The 13,227-nt window shown below is 34.1% G+C and overlaps 1 protein-coding gene across 1 annotated transcript in view; it reads left to right on the forward strand.

Annotated features, from left to right (window-relative positions):
* STK31 (serine/threonine kinase 31) overlaps nucleotides 1-13,227 on the forward strand; it is a 77,108-nt gene that overhangs the window by 8,432 nt on the left and 55,449 nt on the right. Inside the window, exons 4-6 of the mRNA XM_011361721.1 lie at nucleotides 585-683; nucleotides 8,990-9,064; nucleotides 10,429-10,587. Of these exons, the coding sequence (XP_011360023.1) occupies nucleotides 585-683; nucleotides 8,990-9,064; nucleotides 10,429-10,587 (333 nt within the window). The remainder of the gene's footprint in view (nucleotides 1-584; nucleotides 684-8,989; nucleotides 9,065-10,428; nucleotides 10,588-13,227) is intronic.

A 13,227-nucleotide genomic window follows, 5' to 3' on the forward strand; every position in this document is an offset into this window, starting at 1 on the left:
GTTCATACTGATACCTTCTAATTCTAATCTAATGCAAGTTCACGAGTCTTCCCTATTTGTAGTTTATTTCTACCTGCTCTCATTATCTACAATATATTTTTTTGTCCTAGTGTACACCTAAAGTAGTTTCAAATTATTAACCAATGCCCCTGTGAGAAATGAATTTACTAACTAGATTATTTGTGTACAGAGGAATATATACATTTTGAAATTGTTTTTATGTGTTTCCTTTACACAACAACAAATATGTGAGAAGACCGATGTCATTTGACCAAGATATGCTTTCCATGTTGAGCAGTTAGAATTTGGTCTAAAGCAAAATCCAGAGACAGTTGTTTAAAAATACCTCTTCATATGACTTAATGTTTGGCATCTTGATTAAACTTCAAAGTAATTTGAACTTATTGAGAAGAAAAAATTTTCTATAACCTTTTCTAAATAACTCATTCGAATTATGAGAAAATACGTAAGAATTTAATTTCTGTGTTTCCAAGTCTTTTAAGTATTATGCTTAGTAGAACCTTTAATTGTGTAACACTATTAAATAATATTTTACTGAATCTTATATCTGTTTTTCCTTCTAGAGTATCAGTAGAAATAAGGATATTATGAAGATTGGTTGCTCACTGTCTGAAGTTTGTCCACATGCCAATTCTGTTTTTGGGAATCTTGATCCAAAGAAGGTGAGCTGTGATCTTGGATAAAATGATTGCATCTCTCCTGTTATCTTTCCTGTATTTTAAATTTTGCAGTTTTTGAAATTTTTGATATATTTGAAAGGAAGAGACGAAATTTTAGAATTTATAAACTATAGTCATCATAAATTTATTATTTCAAAAATAATTAGTGGCCTGTCTGCTATGTAGCAGGCACTGTGTTAAGCATTGAGTGAACAAAACAGAATACTTGCCTCTGACACTGATTCACAAAAAAATCTGTAAGAGAGATTTTTATGGAGTAAAATTTGATGATTTTAGCTAAGGTATTAACTTACATACAGTTAAGTGTATATGTCTTGAGTATACAGTTTGATGAGTTTTTACATATGTATGCATCTGTATAATCACCCGGATCAAGGTGTAGTTCCATCACCCCAGAAAATTCCCTCAGGCCTCTTCTTAGTCAGTTCTTGGTCAGTAGTCTCCCTAAAGTTAATCACCATTCTGCCTTATGTCACTATAGATTCATTTGCCTGTCCTTAAATCCTGTAATCTATACCATTATGTATATATCTGGCTTCTTTTGTTCAGCATAATTTCTGAGATTCGTCCAAATTATTGGACATATTGGTAGTTCTTTTACAAGCTATGCAGTTTTTCATTATATATAAATAACACCACAATTTGTTTGTTTCCTTTGGTGGGGATTTGGATTGTTTGTAGTTTTTGGCTACTGTGAATGAAACTGCTATGAAATTTTTTAAAAATTAAAATTTTTTTCAGTTACAGTTGGTATACAATATTATATTATTTTCAGGTGTACAACATAGTGATTAGACATTTATATCACTTATTAAGTGATCACTCTGATAAACCATCTGACACCATACATAGTACAATACTATTGATTATATTCTTTATGCTACACTTTACATCCCCACAACTATTTTGTAATTACCAATTTGTTGTTCTTAATCGCTTCCCCTTTTTAACCCATCCTTCCAACCCCCTCCCCCATCTGGCAGCCACCAGTATATTCTCTATATCTACGAGTTTCTTTCTGTTTTGTTTATATTGTTTTTTAAATGTTACATGTTAGATGTTAAAATCATATGGCATTTGTCATTCTGTCTGACTTAACTCCACTCAGCACAATACCCTCTAGGTGCATCCATATTGTTGCAGATGGCAAAATTTCATTCTTTTTTATGGCTTAGTAATATTCCATTGTGTATATGTACCATCTCTTCTTTATCCATTCATCCATTGATGTACACCCAGGTTGCCTCCATATTTTAAGTATTGTAAATAATCCTGAATGAACATATGGATTCACATGTCCCTTCTACGTATTTTTTTGGATTTCTTCAGATAAAAACCCAGAAGTGGGATTACTAGGTCTTTCTTTGTCTTGTTATAGCCTTTGTTTTAAAGTTTATTTTGTTGGGTAAGTATTTCTATTCCAATTTTTTTTTGTTTCCATTTTCACGAGATATTTTCATCCCTTTATTTTGTCTGTGTGTGTCTTTTGATCTAAAATGAGTCTTTTGTAGGCAGCATATGCAAGAATCTTGTTTTCTTATCCATTCAGCTACCCTATCTTTTGATCAGAACATTTAATCCATTTACATTTAATTACTGTTAGATATGTAGTTATTGACATTTTATTATTCATATTTTTGATCTTTTTTTTCTTAAAGAAGTCTCTCTGACATTTCTTATAATACTGGTTTGGTGTTGATGATCTCTTTTAGAATTTTCTTGTCTGGGAAGCTATTTGTCCTTTGATTCTAAATGATGCTTTGCTGGGTAAATAATCTTGGTTGTAGGTCCTTGCGTTTCATCATTTTGAATATTTCATGCCAATCTCTGCAAAGTTTCTGTTGAGAAATCAACTGATAATGTTATGGGAGCTCCCTTGTACGTGACTAATTGCTTTTCTCTGGCTGCTTTTAAGATTCTCTCTTTGTCTTTTACCTTTGGCATTTGTAATTATGATATGTCTTGGTGTGGGCCTCTTTGGTTCATCTTGTTTGGAGCTCTATGCTTCTGTATGTCTATTTTTTTTTGCTAGGTTAGGGAAGTTTTCAGTCATTATTTCCTGAAATAGGTTTTCAATTCTTTACTCTCTCTCCTCTCCTGGTACCCCTATGATGTGAATGTTGGTACGCTTGATGTTGTCCCAGAGGCCCCTTAAACTCTCCTCATTTTTTTGGATTCTTTTTTTCTTTTTGCTGTTCTGATTGGGTGTTTTCTGCTACCTTCTAAATCGCTGATTTGATCCTCCACTTCATCTAATCTACTCTTTAATTTTTCCTAAGGTATTCTTCATTTCAGTTGTACTCTTCACTTTTGACTGGTTCTTTTTTATGTTTACTAGCTCCACTTTTATGTTTTCTATCTCTTTGTTAAAGTTCTCACTGAAATCACTGAGTATCCTTATAATCAGTGTTTTGAACTCTGCATCTGATAGATTACTTGTCTTGATTTTGTTTAGTCCCTTTTTTGGAGCTTTGTTTTGTTCTTTCATTTGAGACAGGTTTCTTTGTTTTCCCATTTTGGCTGCCTACTTGTGTTTCTATGTATTTGATAGAGCTACTGTATCTCCCAGTCTTAGTAGAGTGGCCTTATGTAGTAGGTGTGCTGTGGATCCCAGTGGCACAGTCTTCTCTGGTCATCTGAGCCGAGTGCTCCAGGTATGTCCCTTGTATGGGTTCTGTGTATCCTCTTGTTGTAGTTTAGCCTCGGTTGCTGTTTGCATGTCAGTGGGAGGGATTGACTCTTGGTTTGATTGATTGTGATGACTGGCTGTGACTACAGTGGAGGAGCTGTTGTGCAGGATTTGACCCTATGGAGTGAGATTTGCTTTAGCAGGGCTCTGATGCCTGCCTCGTCTGCCTTTTGGGTGTGTCGTTCTCGGATGAAGTCCCTGGTGGTGCTCTTGCCCAGTCTCAAGCTGGCCAGCCAGTATGCCGGGCCTGGGGCATCCTTGGAGGGCCCCTGCTACAGGCCAGTTAAGAAGGCCAAGTTCAGCTGTAGCCTTTACCTTGCCTGGCATGAGCATGGGGCCACCTGGCATGAGCCACCAAGGAATCTATAGATGGCTGCCACCCTTGTTAGGCTTAGAGGTGACTTGAGAGTCCAGGCTGCAAACAGGGTGGCCACTGCTAGTGCTGGGCTTGCGATGCTCAGCAAGAGGAACAGGGCATGCCGAGGCCAGACGTTGCTTGTTTGGATTTTGTGAACCTTTGAGAGACTTTAGGAAAGTTCGCAGCATGAGCCAAGATAGGCCGTTTGTTGGAAAAGCCACTGGAAGTGGCTGGGGAAAGTTGTGTGGGGCAGGATCTCAGGGAATCACTAGGGCAGGGCAACCAGTGTTAGCCAGTGTAATGGGACTCAGTTTGATGGTAGCCACCTGCATCTGCACGCTGGGTGGGGGTGGTGGCTGGGGCCCAACAAAGGAACAGTGGCCTCTACCAGCACTTCTGTCTGGGAGAAAGCTGCTCCTGGATCCAGCCATTGCCCTGAAGCCAAACAATTCACTTACTCCCTGTATTTCCCTGGTGCCTTTCAAGCTGCTGCCCCAGCACTGCAGCACTGGAGTGCAGGGAGTGAGTCGGTCAGCAAGTAAGTTCGTGCACTGTCCCTTTAAGAGGAACACCTGGGACTATCGCAAGCCCTCTCTTTCACTCATCCACCATCTCCGCAGATTTTCTAGGGACTTCTCAGCACTGGAACCCTGGGCTAGGTAGCCTGGTGTGGGGCTGGGACCCCTTGCTTTTCATGGGGAGGGGGACCTCTGCAGCTGAGATATCCTTCCCAATTTTACTTTTACTTTTTTTCTATTTATCCCTTCTGATTTTTAACTGCCACACAAAGATATGTGCGACCAGCCTGTTATGTGTCTCTGCTCCTCCTACCAGTCTCCAAGTGACTTCTTTTGCTTGTCCTTGGTTGTAGAGCTTCTGTTCAGCTAGATTTCAGGCGATTTTCAATGATGGTTGTTCTGTAGTTCAGTTGTAATTTTGATGTGGTTGTGAGAGGAGAAAAGCACAGCATTTACCTACTCTGCCATCTTGACCGGAAATCCCGCTATGAAATTTTTATAAAAGCCTTCTGCTGGATTTTATAAAAGCTTTCATTTGAGTATATACCTAGGAATAAAATTGCTAAGTCATAGAGTAGGCATGTTTTTCTTTAGTAGATAATGGCCAAACAGTTTGGCAAAAAGTGTCAGACCAGTTTGCATTTTTACCAGCAACATATGAGAGTTCCAGTTTCCCCATGTCCTCGCCAATCCTTTTCATTTTCAGTCTTTTTAATTTTAGCCATTCTGGTGGCTAAATTTAATTTTAGTTTCCTGATGAATACTAAACATAAGCATGTCTTCATAGTTTTATTAGCCGTTAGGAAATCTTCTTTTGTGAAGTGCCTATTTGAATCTTTCATTTTTAAGGTGGTTTTTCTTGATTGATTTTTAGGAAGTACTGTGTGTATTCTTTATATATTCTGGATACGAGTCCTTTTTCTTATATGTATTGTTAATGTCTTCTAGTCTTTGGCTTCTCTGCTCATTTTCTTCATATTATTTGAAGTTAATTTTTTTTGCATGTGTTTTTTGTTTTTTATTTAAGACGTCATTACTTACCCCAAGGTCATGATATATTCTCCTGAGTTTTTTTCCCAACTAGAAACTTTTACTTTTTGCATTTAGGGCTGTGGTTTACCTCTAGTAAATTTTTGGTTATGGTGTTAAGTAGAGGTCAAATTTAATTTTTTCCATACGGATATCTAATTATGCCCATACCATTTATTGAAACTTATCCTTTCTTTATTGAATTGTATTGGAATCTTTGTTTTAAATCAGGTGACTATATATGAGTGTTAACCATCTCTTTCAAAATAATACATGCCTGTAATCTTAGATGTATTAATTTTTCTGCCAAGAATTTACTGTTTGGACATTTTTATAAGTACACAAAGATATTCATTGCATCATTATTTATAATAGGCAATATGTTAATATGTTACAGTAGTGGTAATAATGATAGCTAGTATTTATTGAGTCTTACTCTATGTGAGGCTAACTCATAATATACTAACTCATTTAATTTTTACAGCAACCTTAGAGGCAGATATTTTATACTCTTTTTGGAAATTGAGGCACAGCTAAGATATCTTTATTAAAGTCACCAGCTAGTTAATGGTGGATCAAGTATTCAAGCTCACAGAGCCCACTTTCTTAACTGTTACCCTATATTGGAATAATTAATGAATTGTGGTAGATCCTTATTTTAGAATACTAAGTAATCATTTTGGGTGCTGATACCAGGGTAAAGTAAACATGAAATTTAAGAAGGCACTTCTGCAAGTCAGTGTTGGTACTTCAGAGTGAATGACTCTTTAAATTTTGTGCACTGGGTGCCTTGCTTGCTGTACCCAGCTCCACGTCCTGGTTATTTAAATGAAGGAGGTAGATCGTTGTGTTTTGATATGGAATTCGGTGCAAAATAGTATATGTGGAATGAGCCCATTTGTTTAAATAAAAAGGCATAAACATATATCCTAGTGTATACCTAAAATTAGTGTAAATGTAAAATTAGTTTTAGGAGGCACATGTTGAAGAACGTTGAGAAGGAAGTCCTATTCTCTACCTTTTTTGATATACTTTGACTTTGTTTTAATAATGTGCCTCTTTTAGTTTTATTTTAAAATAATTAAAACTCCAGTGGCATATATGAAATATAAAAAGAAATTTAGAAGGAAGGGAGCAATGTAGCTTGGAGTTGAGCATCAGGATGGATAAGTTAATGCAATTCTTAAAGTTTTTAGGTTTTTTTTTAACATCCTTGTAGTTTATTTCTTTAATCATGTTAAAAATTAAGACATACCCACTTTTCCTTTATTAAATGCAAAATAAATTACTTGCTTTGCAAAAAATTCAAAGTAGTTTCAGTAATAGACTTTTCATTATAAATGATTACTCAGTCACCTCTGATTAACCTTGAATAGATTATCCTTTGTAAATTTTCTTTTGTGATTGAGTGGTTTTCTCCCTCTCACCATGTAGGCAGGTCATGGACTATGAATAGTGGAGTCATGAAAGGAGAAAATTGAGACAAGGCGCAATGGCACTGTGTCCTAGAGACAAATCTATATTTGGGATAGACTTGTATTCATGATGGTCGTGATTATTCACATAACAGAATTCTAGCCCTGTTCCTACTGAGACTGGGTTGCAATGGTACCCCATTTCTGTCACTTGCCTAATGTTCGGTGGTTCATTTTACTGGTATATTAGTATAAAGTCTTAACTGAAGGTAAGGTGACCTTTTGCAGAGTTTAAAATTCAGTGGAATTGTAGATTAGCAGTCCTGTTTTTACTATTAAATCTGTTTGCTTGTGGAAAAATGAAGTAAGAGGGTACCATGCCATTTGTGTCCTCTCTTGCCTACAGTTGTTGAATGTTAGCCGGAGCAACCAGAGTCAAGTGCTAATGGAACACACCTATCCTTTATAGCATTTGCTTTGTTAGATACTCATTTGTGTGTCTAAATTGATTTTTACTTTGTTGCTTTGGGGAGTTGAAGATTTTTACGTTTCATAGTATGTATTCCTTTATGCTTTAAAATCTGTGAATTTTTCCTAGTTCAGAGTGATAAACTTAAAATTAATTTTACACTGTCACTTAAAGCAGTGTTCTTCAAATTTTTTTATTATGTACTTCTAAGGCATTTTTTCCCTAATGTCTTTCCCACTAAGATATTTTAACAGTACAAATATACTGTATGTCTGTGGATGTTGTCAGGTAGGGTTGAACTTTGGAGGGCTACAAGCTATTATATCTAAGATGCTCCTCCACCCCCCAGGAACCAGTTTTCACTCCCTTGGGAATACTATTTCCCTCATCGAAAACGAATGATTTAATGTGGTTATCAATATGGGGTGATTTTGTATCCCGCCCTCTCTACTCCCAAGAGACATTTAGCAATGTCCGGAAACCTTTTTTGGTTGTCGCAACTGGAGGGGGCACTACTGGTATCTTGTGGGTAGAGGCCAGGGGGATGCCATTAAACAGCCTGCAGTGGACAGGGCAACCAATCTCCACCCCTGCAAAGAATTATCCTGTCTCAAATGTCATTAGTGCTGAGATTGAGGAATTGACTTAAAGTATGTAAATTTTTCTCTTTGTTCTCTTATTAAACATAATTAAATTAAATTATAATTTTAAAATAAAGTTCAGTATTAAGGATATTATCTAATTTAATTTTATCCACTTACTAGCCCAGAAGTCCTTATATATAAACTAAAAAGTATAAAACTTTTTTGGCTAGTAGGACATGTGAATTCCACCATGGTTGTGAATTAGACTTAAGTGGCATGTACGTGGCATGTTTATGTTTTAAGAACAATTAATCATACCACTTATGTCTTCATTCATTAAAATGGCATGATTTCAAGTCTTTGATGCTTGTGCCTTTTTTTACTAAAGTGTAGTTGACATGCAGTATTAGTTTCAGGTGTACAACATAGCGATGCAACATTTATATAACTTACAAAGTGATCACCACGATAAGTATAGTAACCATCTGACACTGTACAAAGCGCTTACGATATTATTGACTGTATTCCCTACGCTGTACATTACATCCCCATGATTTATTAATTTTATACCTGGAAGTTTGTACTTAATCCCCTTTATCCTTTTTACCTATTCCCCACTCCCTACAACCATCAGTTTGTTCTCTATATTTATGAGTCTGTTTCTATTTTGTTTTATTTTTTAAGATTTCACACATAAGTGAAATAATATGGTATTTGTCTTTATCTGACTTACTTCACTTACCATAATATACTTTAGGTTCATCTGTGTTGTTGCAAATGGCAAGATCTTCTTTATCCATTCATGTATCGTTGGACATCTAGTTTGTTTCCATGTCTTGGGTATTGTAAATACTGCAGTGAACATGGGTGCATATATCTTCAGAGACTATTAAAACACTAATTTATGCCTTCTTTTTGTGTTTTCTGTTTTTTTATTTCTTTCTTCCCCCTACTCCCCTTTTTTTGGAGAGGCAGAATAGCATAATGGACTCTAAAGTCAGATTGCCTTAGTTGGAATCCTAGTTCTGCTGCTTAGTAGCTTATTACTTTGGGAATATAATGGTAAAAACAAAGTGGTGGTGTTGTGAGAATAAAATAAGTAATATGTAAAGTGCTTGTCGACATATAGTAAGTGCTTAATAAATGCAAACCATTACTCTGAGCTACTTAGTATGCTTTGAATCATTAAAATGTCAAATAATTTTACTTTCTTTTTCTCTTTCTAGATTTATGGTGGATTATTTTCTGAAGATAAATGTTGGTACAGATGCAGAGTACTGAAAATCATCAGTGATGAAAAGGCAGGAACAGTGCTCAGTTTTTTTTGCATTGAGAAATATTTATTCTGCTTCTAATACTTGCTGCTTACCCTTCAATGCTTATTCACAGTTATAATAGGACCTAGTTCAATGAACTTGTAAATTGATTAAAACATACATTTTTTTCTCCTAGTGAATGCAAAAGAAATGAATTGCTTAAAAAAATTCAAGTCAGATTCAGGAATATTCTTCTGAAATTAAGTTTTCATATAATCACCCCAGATTTTCAAGACTAGATTACATAATTTGTGGGTTATTATTGGTGACCAGTTGGTTCTTTGTACCTTAGTTATTAATAATTATGTTGGATTCTTACTGAGTAATTTTAAAGGTTTGTTAAGTTTGAATAGGAAAAGAACATTTTATTTATTCCAAAGTTGTGTTTATCTTTTAATTTGTGTGCATATTGTTAATAAAGATTGGCTTGCAGCTTTCTCATGCCTTGGTTAAATGCGATGAATTCTTTGTGTTTAGCTATTTTATTTTTGAATTCGTGAGAGATTTTTAATGGGATTCGTGGAGATGAGATTTTGAATAGTTTGGTGGCAATTGCACATTACAGACTGTAAAAGCATCTCTGTAGGCTTTCCTTTACTGTCTTTTTCTACGGTGACTTTCCTGGATTTAAAATATTTTTTAGATATTTTATAGATATTTTTCTTGGTGTAATAAGAGGATAAGATGAAACAATTTGAATAATGCTCCAATAACTTAAAAAAATCTCATGATTTATTACTGTCATAGGTAACAGTTTATCTTTGAAATACAACTTTCTAATGAACATTTTCCCCACAATTCACAGTTTGACAGCTGGAGATGATATTTTGCATTTGCTTTTGATTTGGCTTTATCTTTTTAACTTAAGGGGCAAAGTGTCTTTGACTTTATGATAAACTATTTTTCACTTTTTAAGTCGAGCTGGAGGTAAGGATGAACTTGATTCATTTCCAAGGTCTAATAGCTGAAATATGTTTAATATCATCAAAGGAAGTTTGATAACTTTGCCTTCCTTTGCAGACTTTGTTGTTTCCAACTTGTATTTAAGAATGTTGATTGATTTTAACATTTGTGATAGGAGAGGGCTGTAAGCTTCCTAGATTTATGTTTACTGAAATATCAATTGTTACAAAAAAAGCTGAAATGAGGAATGGCACTTTTGGAAGTAATACTGTTTGGTATTAGTTAAACTATCCTTATTTTGAGGCTTTTGCTGGAGCTCTTGTAAATTTGAGGTAAAATGCCATCTTGATTTATAGGTAATTAATAGAAAGCATCAAGTTGGTGGTTTCTTTGGAGATATTTAATCTAAGTTCCATGTTAGTATTTGTTTCATTTTTTTCCCCCAGTGTCTGGTAAGATACATTGACTATGGAAATACCGAAATCCTAAGTCGATCCGATATAGTTGAGATTCCTTCAGATCTTCAATTTTCTAGTGTTGCCAAAAAGTATAGACTTTGGGGACTACAGATTCCTTCTGGCCAAGAAGTTACACAGTTTGATCAGGCAAGTCACACATTTTAAATATTTTTTGTTAATGGGAGTAAAACTATGCACTTCAAACAAAATATGTATAGTTAAATTCCACTAATTTTCTTTAGTATAAATGCCTGTATAAATTAGCGAAAATATGAATTATAGAATAATTCAAAAGCAGTGATAATATTATATTTGTGCTTATCTTTTGTGAGGAAAACATCTTGACTGGATATAAGTGAGATATATATATATATAAAATAAATGTAAATGGTTTCTTTTGATGTGAAAGTGTAGAAGGATAGTCTTATATAATGGAGAGAATGATGAATATAATTATCCTATTTTCTTTTGAGAAAGTATTAAGTAAAAGTGATCTTTAACCTAGCCCTGGCCATAAATATCACAAATTTGAAATTAGTGGAGTTGTAGATTAATCAGGTTTTATCATTTTGGTAGAGGCTCATACTGTTTGATGTAATTGGCAGTGGTATTCTGCTAATCTTGTTTCTAGTTGGTATTCATTTCCATTAAGTTTTGGTTTAGTAACCTAATTCTGGAAGATATCTAATAATATCAGAGGTAGTCTTACAGGAATTCTACCTTTATATCTACTGTGCAATAATGACGTTCTTTTGATGGGTGTTACTACTTTTGAGGGGATATCGCGTTGCAAAGTTATGAGATTTGTATTGTTTTATTTAGCAGCTCAAGTGACTTATGTGAAAAATGATTTAATCAGTACTACAAGGAACAGTAAATTTTGGAAATCTTCTATTCCCTCCCCTTTTTTTAGAATCTTGTACGTTGTTCCATCTAATTTTGTCTGCACTATAGTTATTTATAAGAAACATTTTTGTAATTAGAACTCAGACTTTTGTAATTGTAGAGGAAAGCATATATATTGTTAAAATTACGCTCTAAATTTTTAGTTTAAAATTTAAAGATTTTTAACTTTTTTCTTTAATATAAATGTTTTGACCCAGGTAGAGGCTTGTTTTGAATTTCTTGTATGCTTAGAACCCTAGAATCTTAAATTTACAGACTTTAGAATTCATCTGCTCTTACCTACTTGTTTTACAAATAAAGGGGGATCTAGAACAAGTAAATGACATATTTAAACTCATAAAGGTAATTAGGGCTGAGCTAGGGTTAGAACTCAAGTCTGTTGCTATTCTCATAGTAAGATTATATGAAATTTTTGTTGATTGAAACACATGAATCAAGCCAAAAAAGTCATTTTTAAAAGTTAGTTTTGGAACTGACGGAGTAAACTTCGGTTACTGAGTATATTCTGAGTGCTTTATAAATTATTAATAGGTGGTACTATTTGTATTTGCATGCTTTCATTCAATAAAAAGACTATTGATTGAAGTTGAACTAATTATAAGCAGCAAAATGAATGTTTTCTGGAAAAAAAATTATTCTCCAATGTCTCTTAGAAAGCTCATGGTTAGTCATTAATTCTTAGCTCAAGGCTCAAATGTAATTTCCTATATAAAGTATTTGCTAATACTCACCATCCATTCCCCTTCAGCTGTTTTAGTCACTCAGTGTATAAGTCATATAGAGTTGAAATTTTTTCCTCCCCACAGATAGTAAGCTTGGTAGAGGCAAGACCGTCTTGGTAGAGACAAGTATTTATTTTTCTGTGCCTAATCTTCCTGCTCATGCCTGTTAGGTGTTAGATGTGCATCCAATTTATCTGGCATTTGAATGAATGAACGAATGAATAGTAGGGATTCAGGTGAAAAAAAAAAAAAGAGAGATTTTAAAGGATATCCTGGGTATTGAACTACCTTCAGCACATTTTTAAACCAATCCTTTCACATCCATGCTATAGCACAGTTGAAATGGATACTCAGAATCATGGTTACAAATTGCTGAAGATAAAATGAAGGTTAAATTATATCTTAAGTTCTTTTCTTAGTTTGAAAATTTTACATAGAATCAGGGAATGAGAGCTAGATATTGGAATTTGGGTTTAAGTTCAAATGCCTTTTGCCTGTTTTTTAAATACATTTAGACAAGATTAGATAGACTAAAGTAGAAAGCAAGTAATGCTTTCTTGTTTCTGAATAAAGCTTACTAATTTGGAAAACATCTTAAAAAAGTGACATCTTTTTTTAATGATTGAAAACTTTATGTTTTAAACCAATGGCCAGATTTATTTGAAAGGTAAATTTTATACCTTTTAAATACCTAAATATGTTTAAAAAATACACATATATGTCTTAAGCACACAAGATTTAATGGGGAATATAATACATTTCTCACTATAAAAATTAAATATTTGATATTTTAAAAATGATATATATTTATGATAAAGTATAATATTAAAATACCCATGTATCATATGCTGTCATTCTTTTTGTTAGTTAGAACTTAGGAAAACTCAGATTGTATTCCAAGTTCTTGGTTCTGTCTTTATGGTTAGAGTGTATCAAAGTGATTTTTAGGAATTTCAATATTCTGGAGCTGTAAGCAAGTCCTTGTTAAAATTAAATCTTAAAATATCTTCCAATCTCAAATATGTTTTGGGTATATCTGTGCTTAGTGTACAGGATGGATAATCAACAAATAAGTTATCTACTACCTAATTACTCTTATAGCTTCTCATAGTACAAGCGTTACTTACTGCCTTATACAAAATTCTATTCAAGAGGGTTT

Source organism: Pteropus vampyrus, unplaced genomic scaffold, assembly GCF_000151845.1.
Source record: "Pteropus vampyrus isolate Shadow unplaced genomic scaffold, Pvam_2.0 Scaffold69, whole genome shotgun sequence".
NCBI classification, from domain to species: domain Eukaryota; kingdom Metazoa; phylum Chordata; class Mammalia; order Chiroptera; family Pteropodidae; genus Pteropus; species Pteropus vampyrus.